We start from the raw sequence: 19,303 nt of genomic DNA, 5'->3' as shown, positions 1-19,303 counted from the left end.
CTATGGGAATTTGCAATCTATCATGTCTCACATGAGAAAATGTGGAGCTGACCTCAGCAGACTAGCAATCTAGAACAGTCATACTTGACAGTAGCCTTCATGAAATGTGTACTTACTGCTCTAAATCACTAACCTCTGAGTGTTTAGTTTCTGCAGCAAAAGCTGACTAATATAGGAATAAATAAGTTTTTCTGGCACACTGACATTAAATGTTTATGTAACTCTAAATTTCAGGGTATATGAATTTATAAATTGCAAGCATGTAAAATATTTTCCTCTGCTTTTTTCCATTCAACATGAATATGCAATTACAAACATTATTAGAATAAAAAAATTACTATCCTCAGTATTTTCACTGAAGAGTTGTTTTACAATTCATAATCCACATTGTGATATTTAAAATACCAAGTACAAAGTAAGAATAGCATGGATTCCAAATACAAGTTGACAGAATCCAGGAAACATCCGAAACAGAGTGTTAAAATGTAGAACACTTTGATATCTTCCACTTCTCTCCCAGCCCACCTGCTCTCCCCTTACTAGAGATTGAACCCAGAGGTGCACTGCCTCAAGTTATATCCCCAGCCCTTTTTATTTATTTATCTTTTTTTTTTTTTTTGGAGACACAGTCTTGCTAAGTTGTTGAGACTGGCCTCCAACTTGTAATCCTCCTTTCTCAACCTCTTGAATCGCTCACATTACAGGCATGTGCCACAACATCTTGGCTAAAAAATAAAACAGTCTTAAAGAACATTCCTTTTATGGTCCAAAAATATCTTAAAAAACAATACCTACATCTACACATTTGCTATCAAATGTGAACTGGAAAATGTATTTATTTAAGAAGAAAATAAGTCAAAAATAAAGGCCTATTCCAAAGTGTGCCTTATGTTCCCACTTCTCCACTAAAATGGGTTCTCAAGTTCACAATGAACACCATGTTGCCAGAACCAATGCTAACTTTTTAAGAAATATTTAAGTTGTAGTTGGACACAATACTTTTATTTCACTTATTTATTTTTATGTGATGCTGAGAATCAAACCCAGGGTCTTGAACGTGCAAGGGGAGGGCTCTACCGCTGAGCCACAACCCCAGCCCTCCAATGCTAACTTTTCTATTGTAGTCATCCTTGATCTCTCTAGCAGGACTAACAATAACCGACTCATTCCTGCTTCCTCTCCTTCTAGAAACACTCTCTTGGTTTTTTTCATTTTATACTTTCCTCTTCTCACTGGCTGCACTGTCTTACCACCTCAAATGTTAAATGGTATTCTTCAGGCTGGGTCCCAGGAACTCTCATCTTTTCCTATCTTCACTCTCTTCCTTTTGAGCAACCTAAACTATGTTAATAATTTTAAATATTATTTATATACTGCTACTTCCTCAATATTATCTCCAACACAAACCCCTATGGAATTCCAAACTCATACTCAACTAACCATAACAAATCCACTAAGATGGATCATATTTAACATAGCCAAAAGCAAACTCTTGATCCACCAACCTAAACCTTCAATTCCAAACTCATCCTCTAGTTTTTTCACTTTCAGAATACGGTATCATATCCCCATCAATTCAGTTATTCACATTACACCAGGTCTCCTCCTTAAATCTATTTCATCCCATCTAACAGCAAATCCTTTCAACTCAACCTCCAAACCATAGCTCAAATTTATCTACTTCTTGACAACTCCACTATCATCATGGACCCCAAATAAGCTATCAAGTTTTTTTTTTTTTTTCATAAATTTCTATAGTAATCGCTTAACTCACTTCTAAGTTTTCTACACAGGAGCTAAAGAGTGAAACTTTTCAAAATCTACATAAGTTGTCATCGTTTCCTTGCTTAAAACTTTCCAATAGCTTCCAACACCATTTTTCCATATTATCACCTACAAGAGTTCATTCCTATTCTTTTTTTTTTTTAATTGACTAATACTACACTCCCTCTCTCCTTTCCCCACAGTTCTCAAGAATAGCAAACTCATTTTAGACTCAGGACTTCGCACACATTGTTCCTGTTGCTTGAAAGGCCCTATATAAATTCCCTCCTTTCCTCTTAGCCCACTCACATCCTTTACTATTCAGTATCTCTAGAAGTTACCAGAGGAATTATTTTCTTCATCAACACTGGTATTTTTAAGTTCAATATAAGCATATTTCACAATAGTTCAAAGTGCACATTTGAAACACTTAAGGTCAATCCAGGTGAACTGGGCTAGCACGAAATAATCACATAGAGACATAGAAATACCTTTTACTTTGGGTCGTGTGAAGGCTCCTCTGACCTCAGGGGTCCATGGAAAGAGGAGTGAGAAGCACATGCTAAACCCTTTTATTGGGGAGAAGCCATTCAAATGAGGCAAGGGGTAGGATTACAAAGGAATTGGAGAGTGCAACTCAACCCCACCAGGTGACACTTACTTCTAGAACCACAGCTTGCTATCAAAGCTGGGACAACACCCAAGTCACTACGAAATATACCTCATACATCAGGACTGGAAGGTGTGGTCATTCAGAGCGGCTCCCCAAACTTGATGACATCTTCTTAATATTGTTAATAAAATTATAGAATCCTACTGTAGTTAGGAATACAGAGATTATCTATTGTTCTCATATTACATGTAACAAAAAATAGAGAGATCAAATAATTTGCCTGTTTTTAAGCAAATTTTAAGTCTTCTAATCTGTGTTTAATATTTTGGTCAACCTTCTATTCTGATTATTATTATTACATTTTAACTTCCTTTAAGATAATCTGAGTTATAGGAAAAAAATTCTAAAATTCACATGTAACCACAAAGACACAGTAACTTTGAAACCCAAACAGCCACAATAACTTTACAAAGAAATAAGGTGGAAGCCTTCTATATCCTAGCTTTAACATATTATAAAGTTACAGTCATCAAAACAGTTATGGTGCTGGCATAAAGACAGACATATAGACCAATAGTGCAGACAGACTAGACAGCCCAGAAATAAGCATACACATATAGAGTCAAATAATCTCCACCAAGGATGCCAAGACTACACAACAGGAAAAGGAATGTGACTTCAAAATTACATATACATATTGGGGAAACTGTACAACCATATGAAAAAAAATGAAACTTGACTCTTATACTATACATGAAAACCATCATGAGCTACTCTATATTAGTATGGCCTCCTATCTGTTAGGATGGCCATGATCACGAGGATGTGAAAAAAAAAAACAGAAACTTTTGTACTGCTAGTGGGAATATAAAATGGCATAACAGCTATGCAAGATAATATGGTACAAATGCTAAGGAAATCAGTATGGCAGTTTCTCTAAAACTTTAAAACGTAATGACTGTGATTCAACGATCTCCCTTTATTTTTCTAAAATATTGAAAACAGCATCTTAGAGATGTACTCCTATGTTCCCTGTTCCATTACTTACATTAGCAAAGAGATGAAAACAACCTAAACGTCTATCAGTGGGTGAATACATAAAGAAAATGTGGCATATAGATACAATGAATATTATTCAGCCTTAAAAAAGGAGGAAATCAGCGGGCACAGTGGTGCATGCCGAGAATTCCAGCAGTGTGGGAGACTGAGGCAGGAAGATTGCAGGTTCAAAGCCAGCCTTAGCAACTTAGCAAGGCTCTAAGCAAATTACAAAGACCCTGTACTCAAAATAAAAAATAAAAAGGGCTAGGATGTGGCTCAGAAATCAAGCACCTCTGGGTTTAATACCTGGTACCAAAATAAATAGAGAGAGAAAAAAAGAGAAGAAAATCCTGATGCTATGCTTCATAAATGAAACCTGTGGATGTTATACGCTAAATTAAATAGTAAACCAATGACAGAAGGAAAAATACTGCATGATTTTATCTATCTGAAGTATTTAAAATAGTAAAATTCATAAAAACAAAGTAAAATGATTGTCATCATGGGGGAGGGGAAATGGGAAATTGCTGTTCAATAGGGGTGTACATAATTTCCATAATGCAAGATAAAAAAAGTTCTAGAGGTCCTCTGTTTAGCACTGAATATATAGCTAACTAAGAATACTGTATAATATATTTAAAAACTGTTAAAGGTACATGTCATGTTATGTGGTTTTTTAAATTACAATTAAAAGAAAAAACAACAAAAATGATAAATCCCAGTTACTCACCCACACCTAGTAAAAGCTCTTATTAGTTAAAGAGTAACTACTTAGGCCTAAGTACTTAGGTCTCACAGCAACTCAGGGAAGCTTAAGTTGCTCAGCCTAATTAGGGAATTTTAAACTGCTAATATGCTACACTAAAAACAGTAACATGAAATAAAGTCTCAAGTATAGAAGAAAACTCTTACCACCAGTATCTGTCAAACTTCTTTTTAAACAAATAATGTTGGTTTAAAGGCCATATTTACTATACATATTATTTTTTTTAAGCTGTAGTTGGACAAAATACCTTTATTTATTTTATGTGGTGCTGAGGATCAAACCCAGTGCCTCGCATGTGCTAGGCGAGCACTCTGCCGCTGAGCCACAACCCCAACCCCATACTATACATACTCTTAACCTTCTTTTAAAATCCCATAAACTGGCTAGGCACAATGGCACACACCTGTAATTTTAGTTACTGGGAGGATGAAGCAGAAGGATCACAAGTCCAAGGCTAGTCTGCTACACAAGTTAGAAAGACCCTGTCTCTTTTTTTTAAAGGGCTGGAGTTCTCTTTTCACAGTGCCTTGTAGGCAATCAACTGCAAAAAGTATGGATGGCAACCTGAGCATTCTCAACTTGGTTATTGTTTAAAAAATATATATATTCCTGGACTTATAAATACTACTGTGCCTCATCACCTGGGACCCAAAAGAGCTGGCAGAACATGCAAACTTTTCAATCTCACAAATACATTGTCAGAAAACCCTTAAAAAAGGAAGATAAAAAACCCAGAACCAAAGCACCAAGATTAGTGTCTCATTACGCCACATCAACATGGGCATATTGTTCTGGAGAAAAAGTCTACAAAGAAGATTAACGAAATGACTGCAGAATATGCTAAACTTTTGGCCAAGAGAATCAAAGAAGAAACAGAGAAAAGCTAGAACAGATTGCCAAGAGACACAGTCTGTCCTCTACAAAAGCTTTTGCTCCTAATCTGAATCCAGTTAAAATTAAGAATTAAATAAATAACGTCCAAAAGGAAAAACTGGGGAAGGAGGGGCATAGCTCAGAGGTACAGGGTTTGCAAGGCCCTGGTTCAACCTCCAATACCATCAAAGAGGAGCGGGGAGAAAAAATCAGACTATCTGCTGATACGTATGTAAGCACACAGATATGCACATACATAATCTTTTATTCTAAAAAAATCTAGCCAAAATTATAAAGTTGGTCTTATAAAGTGTTACCAGGAACAACAAATTTCACTATTATAAAAGATTTGAAAGGACAAGGCTCTGTAGTTCAACCCAATAACACTGCTACCAATAAGCATATATTTTAGGATGGTGAAGCTGCTATTCCAACCAAAGACTTCAAAACGTTTTCATTACCAAAACTCAGTGAGAAATATATTTCATGTCATTCATATTTATACACATATATCCAACTACAAAAACTAAAAATTTTCATAAAATTTAATGTAGTTTTCATGTAGTTTAAATGTACATTACTTACTACATATGCACTCAATATTTTCATCCTATTTTTTACTGTTCAATTTTGTTGTTTGTAGTGCTGGGGTCCCAGGTCCTCCCATATGCTGTGCTTTACCCACAGAGCTACATCCCCAGTCTGTGTTCTACTTTTTTTTAAAGTTGTAGATAAACACAAAGTATCTCTATCTATTTTTATGTGGTGCTAAGGATTAAACCCAGTGCCTCACACATGCAAGGCAAGTGCTTTACCACTGAGCTACAGGCCCAGCCCCTACTTTTAAATACTAATGTAAGACTAACATTAATTCACAAGCTACTAACAAGCACACAGTACAGTCTAGAAACAGTGTACTACTAGCGCTGCAATATTAAACATATACTACATAATGCAACATTTCCAAAACCCATAGCAAAATGTCTGTAATGACTTTCTAATGTTGTTCTTCACAAAAATTTATACCTCTGCTCTCTAAGGGCAGCTGCTGATTAAAAGACTGGTCTTTCCTCTGAGAAGTGAAAGGAAAAATTAAAATCTACCTTCTGTTTTCAAAATTCTACCAACCCCCAAGGTATAAACTGAAGATAAACAGTTTCTGGAGAAGCTGTTTCAGCATACAATTAAAATTTCTCCAAAAACATTACTGATAACATCATAACTAAACATGGATCAAATAAGAAAGGTTATATGGTAATACAAAAGAGCATTTCTTCTCCCTTAAACAAGAGAAAGCAGATTAAACATTATTTTAAGTGTCAGTGGAAAAGTAAAATATAAAATCAAATAATACCAGAGTTAAATTTAAAAGATTTCAAATTATTGTGAATTAAAAAATACAAATCAATACCCCTCCCTCTCCCTCTTTCCAGCAATAGCACTGTGTGTGTGTCTATTTTTTTTAAAGTATCCTCCCTCCCCCTCCCCACTACACCCTCATAAAATTTTTGCTTTGTTCGTGTAATTTCAACTTTTACTTACCGTTTTATGACCGGAAGAACAAACAGACGCCTCTAAAATGGGTTCCAAATCTCCTTGGTGGATGTCATTATCGCCTCCCCTTGTATCATCAAGTTGGTGCCCTTTTCTGAGCCTTAAATCTGGCTCTGGAGTCCTGTTGCACCCCAATCGTTTTTCTGCTGGCTCGTTCATGGGATACCCAATCCTTTCTTACAAAGTAGTCTTTCTTTCTATCCCTTCTACTTGGGAGAATGACTTTTTCAGGATAGAGAGTTGATCCTAAAAAGAGAAAAATTTTGCTTAAGTATTTTTTAAAATAAACATGTGAATGCTGAGTGGAACATATCAGTTATATTACACATTAAAACAAAAAATTCAGTAATCATTAAGAACAATAAAAGAATGTATAAAAATCTGTATTTGCTGATAGGAAAGAGTACCAAGATCTTTTAAAAAAATAAAAAACAGTAAAATTGGGGGTTCATAACCCACTTCAATCTAATGTATGAAATATGATATGTCAAGAGCTTTGTAATGTTGTGAACAACCAATAAAAATAAAAAAAAATAAAAAAAAGATTAAACTACTGCAAAAAAAAAAAAAGGTTAACAAGATTGAAAAATCATGGACTTAATAGTAAAAAATGATAATGACTCAGAATTCCAAAATTGGGAATAAAAAAAGAGTATCATTACTAATAAGGAGAAAGTAAAACACTATAAAGAAATACCATGAAAATTTTTAGCAAATAAAAAACAAAAAACAAGACACAATGCAAAATGTTTAATGTGTTCCCACTTACATGTTACCAAAATGTCTAGCTATATAAAGTATACCTATACACAGATGACTAGAAAGCATTCAAAACTATGTTCTTGGCAAAGAAGTACATGTGAAGTCTATAGAGTGAGAAGACTTTTCACCTTGCTGTGCCTGATTTTCTTCCTACCATGTGTCATTTATTTTTCCAAATAAAAACATACCTAACTGTTCAAAGAATAGATGTAGGCTTTTACATTACAGCTGAGTTTTACATATCCAATCTCAAAACATCAGAATGATACTAGTATAAGGTGTTTTTATTTCTATTTCACCAAATTTTGCATGAAATAAATAAGACAAAGTTCAGGGACTTTGAATTTATGTAGTATTTATTTATATATTTGCTGGGAACTGAATATCATTCATTCATTCATTCATTTATGCATGCAACGCTGGGGACTAAACCCAAGGCCTGGCACATGCTAAAAAATTCCTCTACCACTGAGCGATATCCCTAGCTCTCTTTATTTTATTTTTGAGACAGGGTCTCACTAACTAGTCAAGGCCCAGGCTGGCTTTGAACTTGCAATCCTCCTACCTCACTCAGCCTCCTGGGATACTGGCTGTATACCAACATACCTGGTTTTTTACTGGTAATGTTTAACATTCAAAATGCTTCATGTTTGACATTTCAACAATTTTTAGTTGTTCTGACCTCTGAATAGACTACCTTGGAAGGAAGAAAGAAAGAAAGAACCAGAACATACTCCTTTTATTCCATCTTAGTTCCCAGAAAGTGCTATGTATATAAATGTTTAATGAATATTTGATCTAGATGACATTTCAATGTTCTTGAGTGGCAAAGACACTTTCAGAAATAATCAATCTCTCTCTAAACTGGACTGCAGTAATTTAGTTTCTTAGAGGTTCAAGTCTTTTTTCAAGTCCTTGGCACTCAGTACAAGCTTATTTTGGACAATTTGTTGAATATCCAAATTAGGAGACTACCACAGCCAATCCAATTAAAAATACCAAAACATGATGAGCTCAACATACATGCCAAACTCATAAATCCCATGCGATTCAAAAGTTCTTTCTAAATGGAACTGGGGTTGTGGCTCACTCAGTGGTAGAACACTTGCCTTGCATATGTGAGGCATTGGGTTTTGAATCTCAGCACCGCATATAAATAAATGAATAAAATAAAGGTCTGTCAACAACTAAAAAACTTTAAAAAAAAGAACTGAAATTATATTAAATATTAGCCAACAGTCAGTTTTATAAGTCACTTGAGTTTACTGCAGCATTTCTTTACGGGCTTTCTAAAGTTTATGGTAAGAACAAACACAAATCTATAAGGATCACCAAAATTGAGCATGCATCTATTACTTAGCGGCTTAAGCAAGCCTAAGAAGTTTATATTAATGACCATTTTTGAAGAGGAAATTGTTAGGAAGAATCTGACATAGGCAATGCCAGTTTGAAACATATCCTACCATCTTAGAACAAGAGTCACCTCAAGGTCACTCTGGCTCAGCCTGACCTAAACCAGAGACAGAAGACAGTACTCCATTATGCAAAGAAATCTCAAATAATACTCTATAATCGTAAGAAAGGAAACTGTTATCTGGACTGAAATCTGGAAGAACACCAGGTTCCTTAGGAAGGTGACAGCACAAGGACCCTCTCCCTAACAAGAAGTTTTTCTTGACAATCCCCTAACAACTGCAAAAATCTCTCCATTCACCACTCCCCTGTATCTACCTGTAAATGGAACACAGGTCTCAGTCACCAGTGGGCCCCCACCTCATATTTGTCCCAAATAAACCTGTGTTACTGTTGAGCAGCCTCTCCTCTCTTTAGTTCTTTCATTCACATCTTTCCTCACAGAAACAATGCTAATGGTATATACTTATTTAATTGGTTATAGCTTACAAAGCTATTTCAGGGATACCATTTTAAGAGAAAAGACAGCTAACATTTATTAACTAGGATAAACACTGTACCAGAGAATGTATATGTTGTATTGTGACAAGAATCTAAGATTCTTCATTTGAGCATGCAACAGACAACTAAAAGAAGGATTTTAGAAAAAAAAAAAAACTGGCACCTCTGCCTACAATTTGCATCTGGTCTCCTTTTCTCTCAGTCACCTTGGATTCCAAGAACATGGTGTCTCATATATAATATATTGTGTTGAATCCAAAGAATACCCCCAGGAAGCTGCAGCTATCTAAAATAAGCACCCCATCACCACCAATCTTAAGTGATCAACCAAAACAGTTTGCCCAAGACTGCTTGACTATGCATATTTCTGGTCCCCCTTGTCTATATAATCTGGAAGCTCCTGTCAGTAGCCCCAAAGACAGCGCTAAGAATGTAGGTCCCCTTGATTTCCCAAATGAAAGCTTCTTTTCTACTTTGCACCACTACTTACTTTTTCCACTTGGTTTTGGGGGCAAGTAGCTGTACCTGATTTGTTGGAAACCTCCAAAAGTAGGTCTCTGGCCTAGGTTTCCAGTGATACTATCTCATCTAATTCCTAAATATAGTCCTCTGAAATATTATTATTGCCTAATTAATAAATGTGGAAACTGAGGATGGAAAGTTAAGTAACTTATTCAAGGTTGTTAGGATACAAAAAAGAGCCACCAGGATTTATTCTAAGCCATTTTTGAAACTTCACGAAGCTCATGTACTTTCTACTGGTCAACAAAATTAGATTTAGGTAGAGGAGTCAAGATAAGAACCTGAACCCTAAGGTTAGATGGTTTATAACACAAGTAAACTACAGAATCAGAATCTTCATTCTTAAATTGTAGCAAGTAGAATTAAGTTTCTTAAAAGAATCCTTGAAATAAAACCACAAATTTCTCATAGCAGGAGCTATATAGAAAAGTGCTGCTCATTTGTAAAAATGTAAACAGAATAACACACTTAATTATAATCATTGTGTAGCCCTTGATCTAAAAAAAAGAAAGCAAATGAAATGTTTTCCCAAAGAATTTAAGAATTCTAAATAAATAAAGAAGAAAATCAATTTCCAAGGATGGATTTAAACTAAAAAGCTTTTTCTCAGCAAAAGAAACAATCAGTGAGGTGAATAGAGCCTACAGAATGGGAGCACATTTTTACCACATGCACATCAGATAAAGCATTAATCTCTAGGATATATAAAGCACTCAAAAATCTTCACACACACACACACACACACACAAAAAAAAAAAAAAAAAACAATCAATAAATGGGCCAAGGAACTGAACAGACACTTTAAGAGGATATAGAGTCAATCAACAAATATCTAAAAAAAAAAAAAAAAGTTCAACATCTCAAGCAAATGAAATGCAAATCAAAACTACTAAGATTTCATCTCACTCCAGTCAGAATGGCAGCCATTAAGAATACAAACAACAATAATTTGGGGGAGGATATGGGGGGAAAGGCACACTCTTATATTGCTGGTAGGACTGCAAATTGGTGCAGCCAATCTGGAAAGCAGTATGGAGATTCCTTGGAAAACTAGAAATGGAACCACCATTTGACCCAGCTATCCCACTCTTTGGTTTATACCAAAAAAAAAAAAAAAAAAACACTATAGGGACATAGCCACATCAATGTTTATAGCAGCACAATTCACAATAGCTATTGTGGAACCAACCCAAAGGCTATTAAGTAGATGAATGGATAGGGAAAATGTGGCATATATATACACAATGGAATATTACTCAGCATTAAAAGAAAACAAAATTATGGCATTTGCAGGTACCTGGATGGAGTTGGAGAATTACACTAAGTGAAGTTAGCCAATCCCAAAAAACCAAATGTCAAATGTTTTCTCTGACATGAGGATGCTGACTCATAATGAGGACGGGGCGGGGACATGGGAGAAATGGATTTTAGATAGGTTAAAGGAGAGGAAGGGGAAGAGGGGGGGCACAGGGGTAGGAAAGATGGCAGAATGAGATGAACATCATTACCCTAAGTAATGTATGAAAACAAATGTGTGTACTTTGTGTACAACCAGCGACATGAAAAACTGTGCTCTGTATGTGTAATATGAACTGAATTGCATTATGCTGTCATACATAACAAATTAGATATAACATATTATATATATATGTATATATATAAATATATATATACATATATATATATATATATATATATAATTAAAGTAAGAGACAAAAAAAAAAGAAAGAAAGAAAATCAATTTCCAGGAAAGCCCTGAAATCAATATGCATTCCTACCAACAATGTTTTCTAAATTTACAAATACAATAAGAATAAATAAAATAAAGCATTATAGGCAGAAATGGTGCCACACACCTGTAACCCCAGTAGCCCAGGTGGCTGAGTTAGGAGGATGGCGGGTTCAAAGCCAGCCTCAGCAAAAGCGAGGTGCTAAACAACTCAGTGAGTCTTGTCTCTAAATAAAATACAAAATAGGGCTAGGGATGTGGCTCAGCAGTTGAGCACCTCTGAGTTCAATCCTCTATATCCTCCCCACCAAAAGCACTAAGATCTCAGGGTGACTAAGAGCATATCCAAAACTATACCCCTCTGAGGAACAGTTATCAGAGACTGAACACTAAGAAGGGAAACATACTTCACTAAAATAAACCACTCAGCTACTAATCAAATAACCAAGTAACAATGACAAGACCTGAAGGAAGGGAGAATTAGTACCAAGAACTGCTAAAATATGATATCTAACATGCCCAGTTAACAAAAACAACAAAACAAACAAAAAAACTAAAAGGCATATAAAGAAATAGAAAAGTATAGTCCATACACTAGGTGTATGGACACACTTTCCAGAGAATGCACCCATAAGGTGCTATCTGCAGAGAGTAGCCCTCACCAGATGCCAAAGCTGTCAGTGCCTTGACTAGAACCACGAGAAAATAAATTCTATTCTTTGCAAAATTACTTACTTGGAGGTATTTTGTTACAATAGCTCAAAACAAATAAAAGCCATAACTGCATAGAAGAAACATTACTCCCATATAGCTCACCTCATTTTACTTTTGAATACAAGTCATAAATTATTTGTATATGCTGTACATGCATTAACACAAATGTACTTTTTTTACTCATTTGCCCTGTAAAACCCATAGAAATGTTGACTTATAACATTTCTATAATGTATAGATTTCTATAATGCTTGATTTAACATACTCATCTATTTACCTTTCACAGAGTTCCTTAATATCTTTTTATGTGGTGGTACAAAGTTAACATCCTAGTAACTATCATTTCAACTTGAACTCCCTTTACATTTCTTATAGAGCAGTTCTACTAATAACCAACTCCCTCAGCATTTGTTTACCTGGGAATGCCTTTACTTCTCTCCAATTTTTGATGGACAATTTTGCTGGATACAGAATTCATGGCTAGCTCCCCTGGCCCCCTCCCAGAAGTTTAAATATACTATCCCATTACATTCTGGCCTCCCAGGTTTCTGATGAATAATCTGCTGATAATTTTACTGGTGACACTGTGTGTGTAACAAGTCATCCTCCTCTTGCTGCTTAAGACTCCTTTTGATTTCAAGTTTGGTTATAATGTGTCTTGGTATGAACTCCTTGAATTCATGTAACTTAGAACTCATTGACCTTCCTGGATTTCTAGATTCAGGTTTTTTGTCAAATTTAGGAAGCATGTTTTTGCGTCTGTAATTCCAGCAGCTCAGGAGGCTGAGGCATGCAGATCAAAGCCAGTCTCAGCAAAAGCAAGGTGATAAGCAACTCAGTGAGACTCTTTCAATAAAATACAAAACAGGGCTGGGGAATATGGCTCAGTGACCAAGTGCCCCTGAAAACAATCCCCAATACCCTCCTCCTAAAAAAAAAAAAAAAAAATTAGGATATTTTTGGCTATTAGTTATTAAAATAATATATGCTCTTTTCTTTATCTCTTTCTTCTGGAACTAACATAACTTATATATTGGGTTGCTTGATGGTGTTTCATAAGTTCTTTAGGCTCTATTGACTATTCTCCATTTTTGTCTTCTTTGTTCCCAGACTCATTATCTTAAAGTTCACTGATTCTTCTACCTGTTCAAACCTGCTTTTAAACTCTTCTAATGAATTTTCAATTTTTATGTTGTTCAACCTCAGAATCTGTTTCCTTTTTAAAAAAAATATATTTATTTTTTAGGTGTAGATGGACACAACACAATGCCTTTATTTTTATGTGGTGCTGAGGATCGAACCGGGTCCCTCCCGTGTTAGGCTAGGCAAGCGCCGGTGATAGGCAAGAGTTCTACCATGATAGGCAAGAGTTCTACCGATGAGCCACAATCCCAACCCCTCCTTTTTTAATCTTTCTTTGCCAAAAATATCTTGTAGCTGGGTCCAAAGTCAAGGTCAGGCTCAGCAATGTAGTACCATGTCTTAAAAGAGTTGGGAGTGTAACCCAGTAAAAGAGCATCCCAGAGTTCAATTTCAGTAGTGCCTCCCCCGCAAAATTAAAAATCAGGTTGTTTATGAATCTCTTCCATAATTCCCTTTAATTCTTTCTCTGTGTATTCCTTCATTCAGCTCTTTAACCAAATTTAAGACAGTAATTTTAAAATCTTTTTGTCTAGTTAAGTCCAGATCAGTATTTCTTCTGGGGCAGTTTCTGGAAATTTATTGTTCCTTTGAATCAGGGTTTCCTGTTTCATTATACGCCTTGTGAGATTTTCTGTTGAAAATTTGGCATTTGAAAAAACAAACAGGGCTAAAGGTGTAGCTCAGTAGTAGAGTGTTTGCCTAGCATGTGTGAAAGGGCCTACTGTCAATCCCCAGAGCCAAAATTCAAAAAACCAGCCACCCTTTTCAGCTTTGAAGTCTAGCTCTGTGACAGGGCAGTCCTCTACTTATCAAAAGGACATGCTTTGAGCCCTCAGATGAAGGTGAAGGCTTGAAGACCTTCTGAGGTCTTTTTTTGAGAATATGTCTTGCTTGGGTCTGTAGGTAGGTTTATGAATCCCCCATACTGACACTGCATTTGAATGTCTTATTTTCTGAAAAAGCCTCACCTTAATTCCTCTTATGGTTTACATGATCCACTATATGCAACCACCTCAAATCTCTTGCACCTCCACGCAGGCATTTGTAGGTTTCTGCCTTTTGTCCCATTCTGAGAGTCAAATTGTGTTGCCTTTCCCTACCTGAGCTCCAACACGCAGGCATTTGTAGGTTTCTGCCTTTTGTCCCATTCTGAGAGTCAAATTGTGTTGCCTTTCCCTACCTGAGCTCCAAACTACACAAAGCAGGGATCACTTCTGCAGGCAATACCCTGGCAAAAGAATTTTTCAATAAGATCTACTCTGATCCTCTGGTTTGAAGGAAGGAAATGGGATCTCAGACTCCTTTACATCCGGACGACTACTACACTGGGAAAAGTGGAACAAGAACAAATAAAAACATGTCCAAATTTCCTACCATTTAAAATGTGACCTTTTCTTGGTTGAGTATTCATACGTGGTTGTTATATACCTTTCACTGTTTTCCAGAGGTTATGGAAATCATTTCAGCCAGTCTCCAGGATATTTCTTCTGTAGTGGTTTTTGTTTTAGGGGTGGTGTGATTATGTCTCCTTGAATCAACGAAAGCCTGGAGCTTCCTAATTTATGGATTTTTAAGTCTAAATGGAAAAAGTAACAAATATAAAGCCAAAATTTTTCTGAAAAAAAGGGACACTAATTGAGGGGTAAGGATTAAGAAACTTTCCTGCTAGATATAAAGACATTTTAAAGCAATAACAATTAAAAGCATGTACTAGGCTGGGCTACAGCTCAGTGGTAGAGCGCTTGCCTGGCACACATGAGGCACTGGGTTCGATCCTTAGCACCAAAGATATGCTGTCCATCTACAACTACAAAAAATAAATAAATAAAAATTTTTTTTAAAAAACAGCAACAAAAAAGTGTGTACTAGCAAACAAATCAATGAATCAACTAGTGGTCTGAAAATAGACCAAAAAATATATATATATATATATTTATTTAATGTTAAAAAAAAAAGATGGCTTAATTGTGGCATAGAACTAACTGGATAATCATCCAGGAAAGAATAAAATTGGATTCCTAATTCAAACTCTATGCCAAAATAAAGTACAAATCACTCAAAGATATAAACCTTAAAAATAAAGAAATATATTCAGGCATGGTGGTGCGTGCCTATAATCCCAGTGGCTCAGGAAACTGAGGCAGGAGGATCACAAGTTCAAAGCCAGCCTCAGCAATTTAGTGAGGCCCTAAGCCACTCAGTGAGACCCTGTCTCTAAATAAAAAATAAAAACAGCTGAGGATATGGCTCAGTGGTTAACTGCCTCTGGTTCAATCTCAAGTACCAAAAAATAAAAATAAATAAATCTACCTATGATGGTACATATTTGTGATCTCAAGGAGGCTAAGAAAAAAAAGAATTCAAGTTTGAGGCTGGCCTGTAAAACACAATAAGGTCCAGGCTAAATAAACATATGAATGAATGAATGAATGAATGAGACATCTAAGAACTAAAACAAACCATATTCTATTCTATTCAGATTTTTTTCCAAGATTCAAAATACTTTTTAAGAGGCAAAACCCAGAACATGTAAGACTCATAAGGGGCTCAGTAGCTCAGTGGCAGAGCGCTCTCCTAGCCCATACAGGGGCCCCAGGTTTGATCCTCAGCACCACATAAAAATAAATAAATAAAGGTACTGGGTCCAACTACAACTAAAAAATAAATATTAAAAAGACGACTCATAAATTCAACTATTTTGAAATAAATTATTTTCTCATGGTATATTTAACAATTAGAAATAATCTATAATTTACTAAAGGGCTTAATCTTTTATGTGTAAGAACCATTTTAAAAACTCCCTTTTACATAAATATTTCCAATATTTTTATGCAAAAAAGGCAAGTTAGTGTGTTTGTATAAAATCTTAGGAAGTTGAGAAAGGAAAGTGGATAAGTGAAAATATAGGAAAAAGAATATTTTGTTGTATATCACTTAGTAGCTTTTGAATTTTATACTGCATATATTTATTCTAATAATTATATTTTAATTAAGCAAATAATGAAAATAGCTTTGAGCACCAAAAATAGTGTTCATAATTCTACAAACATTAATTATAAGTATCTTTTAAGAATTTTTAAGCACTTTATTTCATATAAAATTTAACAGTAGGGGCTGGGGTTCAGGCTCAGAGTGTGTATAGCGCTCACCTACCATGCATGAGGCACTCACTGGGTTCGATCCTCAGCACCACATAAAAATTTTAAAAAATAAATAAGTAAAGGTATTGTGTCCACCTACAACTAAAAAATAAATATATTTTAAAAAATTAACAGTAAAGTCAGTGCTGTTTTCTGCAGTTAGATATAGACTATTTTCATAACCTCTATCATCATTAACAGCTAAAAACAACTAGTGATAGAATTCCTTGGGTGGAGCACACACCTGTAATGATAGTCTGGAAAAAAAGGAAAAATAAAGGCTGACAAGGAAATGACAACCCTCACAATCTTATTCTTGTATGTAGCATATAAAAGCCTATTCATCACATACAGTTCCATTTTAAGTTTGAGAAAAAGTCATTAAAACTAGTTCCTGGAAATCTGAGTTACATGTTTTACTGAGTTTGAATCACTGTCTGCCAAAACCACTCCATACAATTTAGTACTATCATAATACAATTTCTACATAAGGGCTGGGGTTGTGACTCAGCGGTATAGCGCTCGCCTCACACATGCAAAACCCTGGGTTCGATCCTCAGCACCACATACAAAAATAAACAAGTGAAATAAAGGTGTTGTATCCAACTACAACTAAAAAATATTTTTTAAAAATCCCTACATAAGGAAATTTTTAAATATGCTTCTCAAAGAGGTACATTTTGCAAACACTATAAGGATTGCTATCTTCTCCCTTAATAAAAGTAACATGACTAAACTCATCAATCCCTGTTTCTTCAGAAGGAAAAAAAAACAAAATAGGGGGCGACACTTGGTAATTCTGAAATGAAGGTTACTATCACAATTGTCTTACTTCTGTATGTTCCGTTCAGAAATCTGGAACAATACATACTTTTTCCCTTCTAAAATCACCCATCTCAAAGAGACCTGTCTTATGGATGAGGACCCTAAGATTCAGAACTAGGGGTGTCAAAACAAGACCCAAGTCTCACAACTCTCTGGGTTCACACTAACAGTTTAACAACCTTAAAATTCTTCTTGACAGAGAAAGTTCAAATTTTGAGGAAGAAGTTCATATAGGAAGCCTTGACCTATTTCATTCATTTTTATCTACCATTAATTCATATATCCTGTCCACTTTCACCAAAAGGCTGGTTCTCTTTAAAAACATTTATCTTGGAGTAAAGAACTCTAGAAAGAAAATCACTTAATTGCATGCATAGCCATGCCATCAAACCTGACATTCACTATAATATTCTCCGGGTCTTTTTTGTTCCAAACAGGTTATTATTCCCAAAGGCATACTTTCTGACAAACTATGAATTCCCTACAGGCTTTCTAGAAGTTATAAGCCTGTCATTAGGACACTGAATTAAACTATAGCCTGTGTACTTGCCTTACGTTTGCCTATTTCATAACTGAAAGCTTTACCTTTTCAATTATATTCTGCATCTTGCTGCTATAGGAATAACCTAATCTTTTAACACTACAGGGTTTACCTGCCACAGAGGACAGTATTCTATAACATTACTGTCAAAGATATTTTTCTCTTTTTCCCAAATTCCCACACACAATCCATTAGTAAATACTATGGATTTGACCTCCAAAATCACTCTCAAATTCTTTCCATTTCTTTTCCTCCTCCCTGGAACTACCACAGGCCAAAATACTTCCATCCTAGAATATGTGGGTTCCCTAAGTGATCTCCCTATCTTCCACTTTTGTACCTGCAGTCTCCTTTATTTATTCAACAGCCAAATAGTCTTTCAAACAGAAAAATCATGTCACTCCCCTATTAAAATCCCTCCAGATTTTCTTTGTGCAGAGGATAACCAAAATCCTTACCATAACGTCCAAAAAATCATTCCTGACTTCAACCCTGCTGACCTTTCAAATCACAACTTACAAAATTTAAATGTTTTCACTATCCATTTGATCCTTTTCCACGCCAATGTTGAACAGCATCAGAACCCAGAAACAGGTCTGGGTACTTAACTAGTTATTTACTTCTCAGGTGAAAGTCACATTTTTGAGGCAACCCTAACATTACCCCGATATACTAGTTACTCATAATATTGTTAAATTTCCTTTGTAGCCCGTACCACTCTCTGAAATTGTTTTCCTTTTTATTTTCTGTCTTCCCCTACTAAACCATAAACTCCTTAAATGTCAGACCTGTCTGTCTTGTTCACCATCTATATCTTGAACACTGTCATCCTCAAGATATGCTTATTGAATAAATGAAAATTTCCAAAAGAAATTTATTGGTGGTGTGGAATGAACTTGATCCCTTCAAAATTCATATGTTAAAGCCCTAGCCCCTAGTACCTCAGACTGCAATTGTATTTGGAGACAGGAACTTTAAAGAGATAATTAAATGAAGTTATAAAGATGGGGCCCTAACCAATATGAATAATGGCCCTGTAAGAGAAAAAAACAGACACCAGGAATGCATACCAGGACTAAAACACCCTGCAATTCAAGTAGAGGCTTTAGGAGAAAGCAAACCTATTAATAGCTTATTCTTAGAAGTCTAGCCTCCAAAACTGTGAGAAAATAAGTTTGTTGTTAAAACCACAGTCTATGGTACTTCATGGGCAGCCCTAACAAATAACATATTTAGCTTTTGACAGAACTACATGCCGTTTTAACATTTATTTATTTATTTTACTTGTCAATGGGCCTTTATTTTTTTATTTATTATGCAGTGCTGAGAATCAAACCCAGCGCCTCACATATTTGAGGCAAGCACTCCCAGCCCTGTTTTAACATTTTTCTACAGAAATTTT

At 35.4% G+C, this 19,303-nt stretch overlaps 1 protein-coding gene across 2 annotated transcripts in view; it reads right to left on the bottom strand.

Moving 5' to 3' along the window:
- The window catches only part of ADIPOR2 (adiponectin receptor 2), an 84,055-nt gene that overhangs the window by 29,395 nt on the left and 35,357 nt on the right, over positions 1–19,303 (bottom strand). For both annotated transcript variants that reach the window (XM_081311946.1, XM_081311945.1), the window contains exon 2: positions 6,600–6,857. In XM_081311946.1, the coding sequence (XP_081168072.1) occupies positions 6,600–6,770 (171 nt within the window). In that variant the 5' untranslated portion in view covers positions 6,771–6,857. The remainder of the gene's footprint in view (positions 1–6,599; positions 6,858–19,303) is intronic.

Source organism: Spermophilus citellus (genome assembly GCF_964194105.1).
Source record: "Spermophilus citellus genome assembly, chromosome: 10".
In the NCBI taxonomy this organism is placed as follows: Eukaryota; Metazoa; Chordata; class Mammalia; order Rodentia; family Sciuridae; genus Spermophilus; species Spermophilus citellus.
This window is presented reverse-complemented; position numbering and strand designations above follow the sequence as displayed.